The sequence below is a fragment of the Pogona vitticeps genome, chromosome 8 (genome assembly GCF_051106095.1).
Source record: "Pogona vitticeps strain Pit_001003342236 chromosome 8, PviZW2.1, whole genome shotgun sequence".
Lineage (NCBI taxonomy): Eukaryota > Metazoa > Chordata > Lepidosauria > Squamata > Agamidae > Pogona > Pogona vitticeps.
Genome location: NC_135790.1, coordinates 1,214,621 through 1,230,783, shown reverse-complemented (window position 1 = coordinate 1,230,783; position 16,163 = coordinate 1,214,621). Strand labels below are relative to the sequence as shown.

The window sequence follows — 16,163 nt, the reverse complement described above, 5'->3', positions numbered from 1 at the left end:
TAATTCAAGTAACATCAGATTTGTATGCTTCTGACTGTAAGGTTGGGGGAACCTGTGGCTTTCCCAGGATTTTGGCTGTCAACTCACATCAGCCTCTTGGCCAGCTGTGGTCAGCCCTAGGGGATTATGAGAGCTATGGTCCAAACGATGAGTGCCAGAAGTTCTCCAGCTGTCTTTCAAAGCATGAGCAGGAATGTAGCAACAAGAAAGTTAACATCAAATCTCTTTTCTATGAAAGTCTTTTCCCTGAAGCAGGTCAGTCAGTAAATTCTATGAGGAGATAGTAGGAAAAAAACGTTCTTTCCAAAGCCTGTACTGGGATCCAGTAAAAGAGTGGGTAAACTGGTACCCATCAGATAATTTATGAACATAAGAGGTAGGCTGAATCACCCTAAAGGTCTCTCTAGTAAAGTTCCATGATTCAGTTCCAGCAGTGGCCAGCCAGATATAGCAACAGGACACACACATACACACGAATCAGGACGAGCTACAGCATCACTTTTCTGCTCCTGTTCCCCAGCAGCTGGTGCTAAGAGGCTAACTGCCTTTGACACTGAAGGCACCATGACAACTATTGGTCTAGCTGGCCACCACTGATCTCTCTCTCACCCAGCTTTATAAATTCTTACTGGGTACAGCTCGACAGTGTTCCAGGCAGAATTCTTTCTTGGCTCTTCCTAGTGATCCCAGGTGCTCTCCCTTCAAGTACTAACCAGGCCAAGCTTTGCTTAGTTCCTGAAATAAAGTGAGATCTACAAGTTCAAGGTGATGTGGTGCTACCGTTGGCCGAAGGCTGAAGCGCGCAAGATTCTGTGTGGAAGACACAATATGTGCTTCAGCATCCTCTTATGGAAAAATCGCTTTCTTCAGCCTGGTGTTTGGGCCTACACTTCAAGCATTCGCTGACCACTGGCTGAGGCCAGTGAGCACTGAGGGTACCAGGTCTGAGAAGGCTGGGTTAAAAAAAACAACAACAGAACTCAGCCACACTGTTTTATTCTGCTGCAATAACAAAAGGTCAGTATGCCCAATGGCAGTGCTCCACTAGCAGGTCTGCTGCTACCCTTCTTTTGCCTCCTAGGTAAGTAGTGATCCAAGCAAGTGGTACTCTAATGCTTAAACGTTAACATAACCAACTGCACTGCCATATAAATCTAAGAATGCCTTTATTCTGCTTCTTCTAGTAGGCTTAAAATGCAAGTACTGTTAATTTGGCTGCTGTTCAAACAATATTTGAATATTGTAGTTCTACGCAGCAGCGCTTAGCCATACACAGCCCCCTCAGTTGCTGAAACTGGATTACTCTTGGATGGCAGAATACATCTTACTCTTGATAACAGTAGCATGCCTGACATTAATCTCCCCTAGCAGCAGTGTGTAGGCTAGGGATTTCTGCAAGGCAGAGACACAGCTTAAAGTCAACACCCACTACCTCTGTGTGTTTCAAAATTATCTTTCAAGAGTTGCAAAGACGGATTGTGCCAACTGTGATGATTTGTGTTTTTATGTGTATTAGAATGGGATATGTAGTACTAAGATTGTCCCAATAGCATCCATTTTGATTTAAAGTCTGTTCTGTAGTAGGAAAGTTTTACATGCTGTTCCAGAGAAGCTTCGCTCTCTGGTTATCTCGTTGCTAAGATGAGCAGAGAGCAGAGAGTTTCGTAGTCAAAATAATTCTGCCACAAAGAATGATAACAACCGAAGCTCCCTGAGAAAGTTAGGCGGAACAACAAGACCCAGGAGGCATTCTGGGAAGAAGAAGGAAGAAGAGGAGAGTAAGAAGAAAGATGGAGTTTGCCTGAGAAAGGGGCAGACACGTGTTTTTCCCATAATGGACTGGTTTTCATCTAGCATCAGCCTTTGAAGACCCAAGACACGTGAGATGGATGATTTATGCTTTTTGTTAGTTAGCATAGTTTCATTTCTTTATTTTTTTAGCTGGAGTGGGGGAGTGGTGTGTTCCGTTAGTCTTGAATGAAAATGTACCTACTGAAATATTTTACTATCAACTGAAACCTTTTCTAAAGTAATTCTTTTTAATAAAACAGTAATGATTGATTTCTATGTAGAAGCTTTGTTTCTTGAACAGACCAGCTGAATGTCTAATTGGCCACGTGGGTTTGCTACCAAACTTTCAGAGCCAAATCATTCTGAGTATATCTCATGGTTATGACTGTGTTGCTTTCTTAATAAGGAGATTGGCCTCTGAGGAAGAAAATTTAGACAGAACTTGGCTGAGTTCAATTGGCTCTGCTCAGCAGTTAGAAGTTTGTCTGGTTTTCTTACTCGTCCCGATTTCCTGCACCCCCATAAATCTCTTTGGAGATACGGGGCTGTTTACATGGTGGCAGCGGTGGGACGGAACACGTGCTTTAGTGTGATTTATGGATTTATGGTGCTTGCTTCGTAAGTGAAGCTGCAGGCATTCTTCCGGAAGCCTTGGCTGAGGGAGTGCGTGCATGCTGACAGGCTGTAAATTAGCCAAATTGCTTTTCTCTTTCCAGCTAAGGATCTTACGGAAAGACTTAGCTGCAGTGAGGTCTGATAAGAAACAACGCTTAGGTTTTAACAGACATTAAGATCTGTTTAATTGGGCTGTTTAATGAGTGGGCATTTTCATGCAAGTAAACGGTCGCCCTTCTGAAGCTCCAGTTTAGGGCTGTTCCTGCCAGAGTGTTTTATGGCTTTACTCTCGCCCTACAGTTTCGGCTACATGGGCAGAGAGAGGTTTTTGGAATTGCCTGGAGAGCTGTTTGTGACTCAGAGAAAAGTTAAAATTGGTAGTGCATCTGCTAAGCTGCCTTTGGTTAGTAAAGATGTGAAGTCCTTGCATCAAGAGCTGTTGGAGGCTGTTGAACACGACGTCTTGACTCCAAGTGGAGCTAAGCAAAGGATTACTTATGATTCTTCACAACTGAGTAGGGAATTACAAAAGGGAGATATAATGGCTAAACTCCCAGAACAGGACGTCCAGGATCTACTTAGATCTGATTCAGATCAGACTTGGACTAAGTTGCAACAGATGGATCAGGCAGAGGAAATGGCGGGTGCCAGCACTCCAGTAGGGAGGGGAGTGCCAGGCAGAGGCATTTCTGATGGGACAGCAGGAGCAGCAGCAGCAGCAGCAGCCGGTGCTGAGGGCCCTGATCCTAACAAGAGTCTATCACAAGTGGATAAGTTAACAATGATGTTTGCAGATTTTGTTGCTTGTCACACTCAATTTATTCATAATCAGAACAGTGATGATGAGTTATTGAAGCAGTACAGAGAGGCAGAGGTGGAGCGTTTGGTTAATAAGCTGAAGGAAAAAGAGGAGTCTGAGGACTCAATAGCCAGTGTTGATAGAAGCAATCTACCTTACTACCATGATGACCTACCTGTTAGGCCAAAGACTGCACCAGTAGCGCCTAAGAGACAGAGTCAGCCTGAATTTAGAAAGTCTTTTCCTCAAGAGCCCAGGCAAAGTTCATTTGAGCAACGCAGGAGTCTAGCTCCTAGCCAGAGTAAAACGCCTCTTAAATGTTTTGAATGTGGTGGCTCTCATCTGCGACGAGATTGCCCAAGGTTGAATGTGCCAGCTAGCCAAGTTAAGGAGCCAGCTAGGAAAACACCTGTGCCAGCTCCACGCAGATCTAAAGCAGGCACACCCAAGATGGCGTATGTAAGTTCTGTGCCAGCAGGAACTCAGCAAGTGCCAGCTGCCAGTAATGCAGTTTCTGTGCCTCACCAGTCAAGCATTGTGCCTTCACAGAGTCAGGAAGGAGTTAACCTAACTGTAACCCCTTCGCAAGCCAGTGGAATGCAGGCAGCAGTAAACCAATATGTGCCTAGAGTTTTGGACTTACAAATTGCTTCAATTTCCTCAGAAATTGTAAAAGAGACTGCATCAGGAGAGAGGTTTTCTGTTATGGATCCTGATTGCATTGTACCAACTGCGCAAAGGGACTGGGCAACCCGCACATTTTCTGAGGTGGTTTTTCTTCACACACCTGGAGGTGATATGGCTTTAAGTGCTTTTCGTGACTCGGGTGCCGACATTTCTTCGATAAGCAAACGTTTTCTAGACCCCACCTTAATCTTGAACAACCTGAGGTGTCCAGTAAAAACTTATGGATCTGTAGAGACTGATCAGCGTTTCATTCCTTTAGCTTATGTCAAAATTTCGTATAAGTCTTGGTCAGGGGCAAAACATATTTTAACCCATGAGGGAAAACCTGATTTTCTTCTTGGAAATGATCTTGCTTTTTTGGATCACATGCAGAGTCAAAATGCAACTTCTATGTCGGTAGTTACGCGTTCTCAAAGTAGGGAGATGCATGATCCTGAACAGGAGCAGGAATCCACTGAGGATAGCTCAGATGGAGACCTTACCCAACAGCAGCCTCTTGTGACCAAACCTGATAATGCAGCTACAACAGAAACTAAAATGGAGGAGGTGATACCTAAGGGATCAGAGGACTTTAGACTGAAGCAACTTAATGATCCCTCTCTAGCTTCTTTGAGGTCACAAGCAGACAACTATGCTGAACGTCCTACGCATCAGCAAGTTAGTTTCCTGTGGGGAGAAAATGGACTTTTGTACAGAGAATATTTCCCCAAATCCAACTTGGATGCCCAACCTGTTCAACAGTTAGTCGTGCCTACTGAATATAGACTGAGAATACTAGAAATGGCTCATGACCATCCAAGTAGTGGGCACCAGGGAATACAAAAAACCCTAAAGAGGATTTCTCAACATTTTTACTGGCCTGGTATTTCAAAAACTGTAAAGGACTATGTCAGTTCTTGTGACTATTGCCAACGCACAGGCCATCAAACTGACAAGGTAAAGGCCGAAATGCAGATTATGGAAATTCCTGACCAAGTGTTCCAGTGTTTGCAAATGGATGTGCTAGGACCTTTTGTTCCTACTAAATCTAAGAAGAAATACATCATTTCTTTCATCTGTTCTGCCAGTAGGTGGATCGAGGCTTACGCTATTAGCAACCTGACAGCTACCACCATAGCTAGAATCATCGTGGACTTGTGCTCGCGTATTGGAATACCATCCAAAATAATTTGTGATCAAGCAGGAGCCTTTACAAGTGAACTTATGCGTAAGATCTGCGAGATAAGTGGAATAACCATCAGTTTTTCCACGGCCCATCATCCTCAATCTCATGGTATGGTGGAAAGAGGTCAACAAACTTTGCTTAGGATGATTAAAACTTTGACCCAAGAATATGGAAACATTTGGGATGAGCTTTTGCCTTTTGCTTTGTTTGCTTACCGTAGCTCAGCTCATTCTTCACTAGGTGGCTTTTCTCCAAGTGAGGTGGTGTTTGGAAGAAATCTACAAGGACCATTGGACTTCCTGAAATCCAATTGGGAAGGTGTGGTTAAAAGTAGTACTGTGCCAGTTGCTGATTTTGTTAGAAAACTTCAAGAGAAACTCTTGGCTGTCCAGGAGTTGGCCAGAGACAATTTGTTGGACGCTCAAGCAAGTCAGAAGTTCTTCCACGACAAGAGATCCAGACACAGGGAATTTTCTGTGGGTGATTTGGTACTTGTTCTGAACCCACTCAGACCTTCTAAGCTAGAAGTTGTCTGGGAAGGTCCAGGTGAAATTGTTCAAAAACTGGGAAATGTCAATTATCTTGTCAAAATGTTGGATTCTAATAAGAAACCTGTTCTTTACCATGTCAATAGTTTGAAACTGTACAAAGATAGATCTGCAATGGTTTTTCAATGTCATGCTGAATATTTTCATGCTGCAAATGAACCTATTGATATGTTGTCTGAATTGCAAGATGCAGGTACATGGTCTGATAATCTTGTTTTAACAGGTACCGTTGATCAGAAAGAAAGGTTGTTTCAAATTTTAGAACAATACCAAGATGTGTTTTCAGATAAACCAGGTTACACCAAATTGATCAGTCATGTGATAACTACTGAGAACAACGCCCAGCCCATACGGTCTAGCCCATATAGAGCAATTGGTAATCATGCTATCCAAATTGAACAAGAGATACAAACGATGTTATCTTTGGGGGTGATTGAACCGTCATTCTCCCCTTGGGCTTCTCCGGTGGTTCTGGTGCCAAAACGTAACGCTTTGGGTGAAATTCTCGAGGAAGTAAGATTTTGTGTTGATTACAGAAAGTTAAACAGTGTTACTGTTCCAGATCCATACCCATTGCCTAGAATGGATGATTTAATTGAACATCTTTCAAAGGCTAAGTTTATCAGCATTCTCGATCTAAAGAATGCTTATTGGCAGCTAGATTTGGCTGAAGATTCACGAGATAAGACCGCTTTCATCACGCACGTGGGAACTTTCCGTTTCCGCAGATTGCCATTTGGTTTGAAGAATGCAGGTGCGTCATTTCAAAGGATGATAGATAAACTTTTACAAGGTTTACCTTTTGCAAGTGCTTATCTTGATGATGTTGCCATTTTCAGTTCTGATTTTGATTCTCACATGTCTCACATTGAAACTGTTTTGTCCAGACTTCAGCAAGCAGGACTGACAGTCAAAGCCAGCAAGTGTCAGTGGATGCAAGGAAAAGTCATGTACTTAGGTCATTTGATTGGGCAAGGAGAAATTCAGACTTTGCAAGCTAAAGTACAATCTATTAATGATTGGCCTATTCCAAAAACTAAGAAACAGGTACGCTCATTTTTGGGCCTAGTCGGCTACTACAGAAAATTCATTCCTGATTTCAGTCATTTGGCTTCACCTCTGACAGAGCTCACTAGGAAGAGACAGCCTGTCAAGGTAAAGTGGACACCAGAGTGTCAAGGTGCCTTTGAAGCTTTAAAAGCTAAGATTATGGATGCACCTATACTGAAGTCCCCTGATTTTGACAAACCATTCATCTTACAAACTGATGCTTCTGAATTAGGACTGGGAGCTGTTTTGTTACAGCAAGGAGAAGATGGGAACCTTTACCCTATCTCATACTTCTCTAGAAAACTCTTGGATAGAGAGAGAAGTTACGCAGTACCTGAAAAAGAAGCTCTTTCTATATTTTGGTCTCTTAATTTACTTCGACCTTACCTATGGGGTCGTAAGTTTACACTCCAAACAGATCACAGAGCTTTAGTTTGGTTGCAGAAGATGAAATCTCACAACCAAAAATTGTTGAGATGGAGTCTAGCATTGCAAGATTTTGATTTTGAAGTTCAACACATTCCTGGAAAATTGAATGTAGTGGCAGATGGTCTTTCTAGAATGTACTGTGAAGATTCTTATGAACCTGAACGTTGAAACAATGTATTCAACAGTGTGCTATGTTTCAGTATTGTAATAGTTAATCTGTAGTTGAATTTTGAGATGTAACCAGTTAATTACTTTGAATTACTTTTTAGTTACTTTTACTTGATTACTTAAAATTAGATCAGATTAACTGCTCTGAATTTTAGCGATAATCAGGGGGGGCATGTGATGATTTGTGTTTTTATGTGTATTAGAATGGGATATGTAGTACTAAGATTGTCCCAATAGCATCCATTTTGATTTAAAGTCTGTTCTGTAGTAGGAAAGTTTTACATGCTGTTCCAGAGAAGCTTCGCTCTCTGGTTATCTCGTTGCTAAGATGAGCAGAGAGCAGAGAGTTTCGTAGTCAAAATAATTCTGCCACAAAGAATGATAACAACCGAAGCTCCCTGAGAAAGTTAGGCGGAACAACAAGACCCAGGAGGCATTCTGGGAAGAAGAAGGAAGAAGAGGAGAGTAAGAAGAAAGATGGAGTTTGCCTGAGAAAGGGGCAGACACGTGTTTTTCCCATAATGGACTGGTTTTCATCTAGCATCAGCCTTTGAAGACCCAAGACACGTGAGATGGATGATTTATGCTTTTTGTTAGTTAGCATAGTTTCATTTCTTTATTTTTTTAGCTGGAGTGGGGGAGTGGTGTGTTCCGTTAGTCTTGAATGAAAATGTACCTACTGAAATATTTTACTATCAACTGAAACCTTTTCTAAAGTAATTCTTTTTAATAAAACAGTAATGATTGATTTCTATGTAGAAGCTTTGTTTCTTGAACAGACCAGCTGAATGTCTAATTGGCCACGTGGGTTTGCTACCAAACTTTCAGAGCCAAATCATTCTGAGTATATCTCATGGTTATGACTGTGTTGCTTTCTTAATAAGGAGATTGGCCTCTGAGGAAGAAAATTTAGACAGAACTTGGCTGAGTTCAATTGGCTCTGCTCAGCAGTTAGAAGTTTGTCTGGTTTTCTTACTCGTCCCGATTTCCTGCACCCCCATAAATCTCTTTGGAGATACGGGGCTGTTTACACCAACAATTTATTTGACTGCCAAACAAACCTCAGTAACAATATGATTGTAAGTTTCTGGTTTTAGCTGCTATTAGTTAGTGGCTCTGGCATATTAGATTTTATTAGTGAGTGTAACACAGAACCTGTATGGTGCTATTTGCCAATCGGTTTGCCTGTTCCTAGTTTTACAAACAAGTGTTCTTTATACGAAGAGAATTTTGAGTGGGAGGCACCCAACCGAGGCATTAAATCCTACTCTCCAGGCTTCATCTCTTGCTGCTCCTTTAAGAATTGCAGAAAACACAGGAATAGTTCTAATGATCCAAACTTCCCTTTACAGAGTCCTATCGTGTATTCTTGCTTGGACGTAGGGTAATAATGAAGAGGTTTGCACCACTGCTATGGGAGAACGGGAGTTGTACACCTACATTCAGTGTTACATGGTAAAGCTGGTTTATATTTGTAAGTGATTAGGCTCTGGCTATTCAAGTAGTCAGTAAAATGAACTTAAAAGTGAGGACCTCTTGGCTCCTGGTGAGTCCTCTACATAATCAGCATTTCTTAATGCAGATGTAGAAAAATACTTGTAGGCAGCCCAAAGGATTTGGGGCAGGATCCTATTAGGATTTTGTGCACACACAGGATGATTTTGCAGGAGTTGTTGCACTGAATTGCTAAGGTAACAGTTGTGGGCTCAACAGACCAGCCTTTTGTGAGAAAGCACGGTTTCTGTTGTGTGCTGGGGGGGGGGGGAGCAATAGATTGCCTGTAATGTTTCAGATTTCTTCCTGCACGCAGAATAAACGTTGATAGGAAATCCGTTATTTGCAAAGAGTGGGACGTTGGCAGAAATTAAAGAAATGGACACACTATGTGAAAGAAGTTCTATGTTACGTATTCTTTTTAAACACTTAGAGGTTTTGCTGCTGCAGCATAGGCTCAATTTCTATTACAGTGTTTGTAGCATTTTTCTTGGCAACGTGTCTGCTGCCTCAAAGCTCTGTTTTAAGTCTCTCGTGCAAATCTTCCTGATCAATCATGTCCACCTTGTTGTACCAGCGATGGTAAGCCAAGAGTGCTACATTTTTGGCTGAGATGGCACTCATTTCCATGGCACTTGCAATACACTCTATGCTGTTGAGGTAGTACATGTGATCGTGGAGAATGACAGGAGGGCACTTCTCTGGAGGGCTGTAGTGTGGATAAGCAAGCCACTTCTTCTCTTCCACAGCATCATAGGATGAGAAAAGCAAGTTAAGCTGCTCCTTGGTCAAAGACTCAGCTGAGAATGCTTTCCAAACATGAGAGCCGAGAAACGGATCTGTTGTGTTTTGCACTGGAGAGACAACACTAAGACTATAGAAGAATGCATTTGGGTTCTCCATTGTGAAAACGTCACTTAAGGTGAATTGGGAAGGGTCCTTGTAGCCAAAGAGAGAGGCGTTAATCTGCCCGTGGATGAACGTTGTCACAATTGGTTCATATGGTCTGGAGAACCCAGGGATAGATGGTTTGATGTTGTGGAATGCTATGCTGGCAATTTTAGGGTGTAACGGAGTAGCAACCACAATGATATCATATGAATCTGATGTTAATCCCGTTGCAGAATTGTACATAACTTCATAGAATTTCACTGCACCACCTTTAAGAAAAGATTAAAAAATGAAGTACAGTATATAGTTTGCTGTGTTTCAGCTGTCTGACATTTCATTACTGCTTATATTTCTGGTGAGCCATCATCAAAAGGACACTTAAAACCACCATTTCTTCCTTTAGTTTACCAGTATCCTGGCTGTCCTCTTAAGAAGATCCCCCACTTCATTTTCCTCCCCCCTGCTCCACTTTAGCCTCACTGTTTAGTTCTTCTGCGTGTGCGTGAACTTGGCTTTGGATGTTTGAATGGTACTTTGGCACAAGGAAAGCAGTGTGCATCTGTTCCGCTTGTTGAAAGGGAATTTGTGGCAGACTTTGTCCTTGGAATTCAGCTCATGTGCATAACAAACAGAGAGAGAACACCCCTGCCCGCAAGAAACGGCTAAAAGGAAAACCGTTCCACCCAATGATGCGAAAACGCCAGCCTGTGGCTAGAATAAGAGCAGGCAGTGTCGCGTCTTGTGTTTTACAGATAGCTTCAACTGCTCCACTCATTCTGTCCGGTGTTAATGTTTCACAAAAACGAGAACATTGCTTTATCTTTCTAGTCTTCCCTGTTCTGGTGGAGAAACGAACAACTAGGTCAGGAGGCCAACTCAAAGCCTCACTCTTCTGAAAGGCTGCTTATTCCTGCCTGTGACCCTTCTCATTCCCACAAACTACCCTCAGTCTGTGATTCCGAAATAGCAGTTTCGAGGTTTTTCAGCCATTTCTTGGATAGATCATGTCAGAGGATCCTCACCTGAGCGTCCTTCTTGCCTGGTTTTTCCTTCTACCGAGAGAACAGTGCCAGGAGTCAGTTGTGCTTTAGAAGCTTCGAGAAGACCAGAACAGGCCCGCTTGTTGCCCCCTTCGATTGACCAAAGTCCAGGATCAGTACCTGTCAAGGCCACTACACCTGGCGCAGAAGGAACAAAGGACAGGGTCAAAAATCGGTACCTTAAAAACGAGGGGGGGGGAATGCTCTCCTGCTATAAAGATTAAAGGTCCTACCTCTGACAGGAGGGCAGAAGGGCTGTAAAACTCTGCTTACCATTTTGGAATGGAAGGCATGGGGTCCTTAACCAAACCTTATATTTAAGGGCTGCTAAAGCCGAATGTTCTACACAATCCAGTGACCCCCAATATCTGCTCAGTTTCCGTAATCCACTGAGAACCGAATATAAAACTACCCAAGCAAAGGAAGGAGAACCGGTGTTAAACAAAGCACCCGAGTTCTTATCCTGTCCACATTCCATGAACTTCTAAATGATTGTGGAGGCCGATGAACCATTTTAGGCCAATGCAGATAAAAGAACCGTTCTCTAAAGACCAAATGAGCTGTACAGCCTTGATCAGAAGTTGATGCTTTGCCAACTGAATATTGTCAGTTTTTTTAAAACTCGCAGGAATCGATCCTTAAGCATTCAGGATGTGGCCAGAGGCAAGATGAAAAATCTAGGCTGGTGTTCCATTAATTTTTCCTACTGATGGAACAGCTCCTGGATTCCCGGCCGCTCTCTCTGACAGCCTCAGCTACACACAATAGATGCAAAGAGGACCGGCGGAGTTCCTCTCCAGAGGGGCCGAAGCTCAGAGTTGGATTGGCCCCCGAAGAAACACCACCACTTACCCACAAAGCCGTTGATGCTGGCACCTTGTCCATAATTGTACCTCATGACCGGAGTGACAATCTCGTTAATGAACTTCTGAGAGAAGCCCGCTCTCTGCATGGACTCATCCATGGTCTGATTCAGCCTCTGGAGGAAGTCAGAGCCCCCGAGGGCATGGAGCAAGGCCTCGCTGGTACTGAAGGCGTAGTCGTGAGATTGGTAACGATAGATCCTTCAGTCAAAAAAGGGGAGAAGAAGCTATCAGGAATGAGGATCCTGCATTTCTTGCAAATGGGAACAAGCAAAGGAATGCAAGTACAGATACACATGTATTCATTCACTTTTGTTAGGCCTTCCCCCCCTCAACACCCCTCATATGATATATTATTTACTTGTTTCTTTTCTATGTTGCCTTCCTCCCAGCCCAGAGATGATTCAAATGTGGATCTTGCAAATCCCGGTCTGATCTCCTTAATCCTTACCCCGGAATGGCTTTTTCAAACCCGGACTTCATTGCATACCTGATCCTGTTCCTAAATCCCCTACCGGACATTGTCTTTGCTGTACTTACTCAGGGAACTGGGTCTTCTACTCGTTCCTAAACTCTCTTCCTTATAAACAAAGCCCTGTAATTATATTCCTAGCCTTTTATCATGGTTCTCCTTAACAAGCTTATTAAAACCTGGGGGTGGGGGGCGACGGAATGGCGTTAACAACTTTCTAGTGCCAGGTGACAACTGGCCGGTGCGTCTTCTCACCTCATAAATTTGTCCAGGATTTCTTCTTCCCACAGGTACATTCGCAGGCCATTCAGTCCGTAGTGCCAGAGGAGTTTGAGAAAATTCCAAATGTACCAGCCGCTCTCCTCAAAGACAAGTTCCTCTCCACTGTAGAAGCCTCGGAGTCCATCTTGTATTGCAGAAACGGACAGGCCTGCAAATTCGACCGCAGAATCGGTGAGCTGAGAGAGAGGGCCACCCCCCGCCCACCCCCGCTTTCTGAGGGATGTTCCTGGCCTTTCCTAGAGAGAGCAACGAGATAACATTTACTGGGAAAGTTCCGAAGATAAACTGGGGCCACATATGAGCTCCCCCCATGTGTCCTTTCAGAATGACAGGTTTAGGAGAGAAAGCTCCTGAAATGATGAGGAAAAGTTCATTTTCTTTATGCTGTACTGTACATCTCAGCTAACATTTCCACATTTTGCTGGTGGTCTCCTCTAACGCCACACCTGTTGCCCCCGTCACTACTGTCTGTCTCTGCTATGATGTTACCTGTAAGATCTTGTATATCTGCCTGGGCATTGGGACAGTTGTGATCCTGTATTCAATACCCTCAAGATATAAGCACAGAACAGTTCCTTCCTTTTAGGAGCAAACCCTCTGCGTCCTGGCAGGGGAAAGACAGTAGAAGAAGGGGCCAGCACGGCCACAGTCGGTGCACACGGACCAACGCGTGATGCGCAAAGGTGTGCACAACTCCAGAAAGAAAATCTGGTCCTTCTTTGGAGGAAATAGGGATGACTGTTGCAGCAGTAAACATGCGGGGTTACAATATAGATGGTGGTCCCAGGGGAAACAGCAGCCATACCTAACTCCTTGACAAAATGTTTCATGTGCAGGTTAAGAGGGTGAATGATGGTTCCTCCGGCTTCGTAATATTTTCCTTCGACGTTGAGAGTAGCCAAACGGCCCCCAACTTCTCCCTTTTCAAACACATCGATTTGGACGTCTCTGCCAAACTTCTGGCGCAGAAAGTAGGCTGCTGAGGTGCCCCCGATGCCAGCGCCAATCACACCTGAAATGAAGAAGGGGGGGGGAAGCAAAGTGGAGAGTCTTGTGATACCTTAAAAACTATCATAAGCTTTTGCAGGTGTCAGAGTGCCTTGGCTGTTAGCCTGTGGGTTGTTTTGCAAAGCACAATCCTCGCCACTCAATTATGAGGCTGTGGCCACTTTTCCAGCGTTGCGATCAAGGAAATGGGCCTTGATCACAGATCGGCAGCTTCACGGGGTCCTTTTCTCCTAACGCCTTTCCTCAAGCAGGCCTCTTCATGACTGGGGATCAGGCGGAGTCTGCTTGGCAGGTCTGAACCAGCCTAATAAAAGGAAGGGCTCTGCGTGCTCCTGGCTTCTTCCGGGGAAAATTTTAAAGGAGAATCAAGATGAACGTCCCTCTCAACAGGGCGTCTGACCAAGGGGTGCATTTCAAAGAGCCCAAAGAGCCAAATGGGCTGTTTCAATTCTGGATTAAACAGTAACCTAAGTAAGGGCAAAACATTAATTAACACACCTGCTGTTTAATTAACAGCAGATGTGTTAATTAAAACATCTGCTAATAAGGCCAAAGAACTAGCTAATGAATGTCATTGTTAATGAGGACTCATTATAATTTTGCAACTGGATAGACAAGGCTCATGGCTACATAGATATGAACTATTGATCTACAGACTGGGCATGTACTAATGGGATCAAAGAACTGGTTAATGCATATCATTGTTCATGGTGATTCATCATAATTTTGGAGGTGAGTAGACAACATTCATCGCTATCTGGATAGGAACTGTGGATCTACAGGCAGGGCCAACATAGGCCTCTTTGACCCTTTTGCACTGGCTGCCAGGATGCTTCCGGGCCAAAGTCCAGGGGAAAATGTTAAACGTATAAAACCCTGCATGGTTCAGGACCTTGCAACCTGCCTCCGCCTCCGATTGACTTCCCCTCTTAACGCGCGGCACCGCCCAATCTTTGATGCTGCAGGAAGGTGGCCACCACAACAAGGGAGGCCCGGAAGCCGTCAACGGGGACCTGGGCCTTCTTACTAGGGGCCACCTTGCTGTGTGAAAGTGCATCAGCCTCTCCCCCCCCCCCGGCTTTTCACCCAGGCCTTGGAAATCCACGATCCTCTTTCATTTAATTATTATGGAATTATGTGACAGCCCTGCGCGTATTGTTTACTGCACACCATTTCATAGTTGCACCTGTTTCCACCAAGCTGGAAGTTACAGTATGTGGTTTCTGATTTGGAGTTTTTTGGTTCATTGTTTTAAAATATTTTTGTTACAAAATATTTTCATCTTATTTTGCCCATCTTAGAACCCTTTTTCTCCTGTCTTTGCCAGTAACATCATAAACCAGAAAAAGGATCTTCAGTAGAATCTTCAGTTTACACACGGCTAGTCTACCAGACCATGAAAGTTTGTCTCGTCTTCCTGAATTCATGCAACTTATTTTTAATTCCTTGCTTCAATATATCTCTTTTCCTTTTTCAAATGTTGCAAATGCTTTTGCTTAGTTACTAGCAAAAACTTCAACAGCCTTTGTATATTAGCATCCACATTTCCCCCCCAGTGATCTCCAAACTTGTGTCTGATTTATACCAACTCGTCTGTAACCACGTTTTCTCTCCAAAGTCTCTCCGTAACCCTAAAGCTCTTATCGAAACTCAGCCTTGGGGTTACAATTCTCCTTCTACTGATGTTCTAACTGCCGGGGGGGGGGGGGGGAGAGAAAGATCTCTATCACCCCCACCAAGCTCCCTTCAGGGTCCCACACTCCTTGGGGAGCAGTCCTCCCTTTTAGACTACAACGCCTAGCATCCCCCAGACAACAAAGCTCCGCTCCCTAAAAAATCCCACACTCCTCGGGAGGAGCGTTCCCTTTTGGGGGGGGAATGGGTTGGGTTGGGGGGAGGACTACAACGCCCAGCATCCCCTCCAAACAAAACCTTGGGGATGCTGGGCGTTGTAGTCCCCCCCCTCCCGAAGCGATGTCCGTACCTATCTTGGCGGGGGGGCGCCGCAGTCCCTGGGAGGCCGAGGAGGAGAGGACCCCCCCGCCCGGCGGCTGGAGGAGGAAGAGGAGGAGGAAGGCGGCGGCGGCGGCGGAGACCCAGGCGGCCATGGCGGCGGCGGCGGCGGCTCGGATCGGCTGCCGCCCCGCCTCCCGAGGGGGGGAGTTTTGGGGGGTGGAGGCGGGCGGAGGGAGGGAGGGCTGGCGCTCCAGCCGCCCCACCCTCCGGAGGGCGTTCCTTTTGCGCTCCCTCCGTTACTCCTTACGCGTTCCCTATCGTTACTCGTTACCGCTTCCTTGCCGTTGTTCTTCTTTTAAAACCGGCGGTCTCCCACGGGTGGGGGTGGGGGTGGGGGGATCGGACTCCCAAATGTCTCCAGAAGCCCCCGCCAGCTGGGCCCTGTCCATTTCCACGCGGGGGGAGAGAGAGACCCGGGGAGGAGTCCCCTCCCCTGCAACTCCCACGCCCGCCACCCTCTTTTTTCAGAGCCAGCAGCCCGGGTTAACCCCTTCCCAGCCGGGATCTTTTGAGGCCACGATCCGCGGGGAATCCCCTGCTCGGTTCCCTTTCTCCATGAAAAGGGGAACCCTGGCGACTCAAGACCCCCTCGTGTGTGTTTTTGTGTGCAATCGGGAGAGGTGCAAAAGCATTGTAATTTTTGGGGGGGAGGGGGTTGTTGGAATTGGAACAAATGGAGTCTCCCTCACTTGGGAATAAATGGGGGGAGAATTTGTTCTAAGGCGCACGTGCCTTTGGAAGGAAAGAGGATCCCATCCGGCAGGGCGAACCCTGATGGGTGCATGCAGAGGCTGCATTTGCTAAAGTGGTCTAGGGCTGGAGCCTTCGGGTGCATTATTCACGCA

General features: G+C 45.0%; 1 protein-coding gene and 1 long non-coding RNA gene across 2 annotated transcripts in view; both read right to left on the bottom strand.

The window, feature by feature from the left end:
• The window catches only part of LOC144584171 (uncharacterized), a 294,410-nt gene that overhangs the window by 123,052 nt on the left and 155,195 nt on the right, over nt 1–16,163 (bottom strand). The window lies entirely within an intron of this gene.
• PCYOX1 (prenylcysteine oxidase 1) lies at nt 981–15,453 on the bottom strand. The gene is made up of 6 exons (XM_072979164.2): nt 15,287–15,453; nt 13,100–13,306; nt 12,268–12,442; nt 11,530–11,741; nt 10,660–10,815; nt 981–9,906 (listed from the first exon to the last, which is right to left on the bottom strand). Exons 1-6 carry the CDS (start codon nt 15,408–15,410, stop codon nt 9,257–9,259), a joined length of 1,524 nt encoding a protein of 507 aa, XP_072835265.2. The 5' UTR covers nt 15,411–15,453; the 3' UTR covers nt 981–9,256.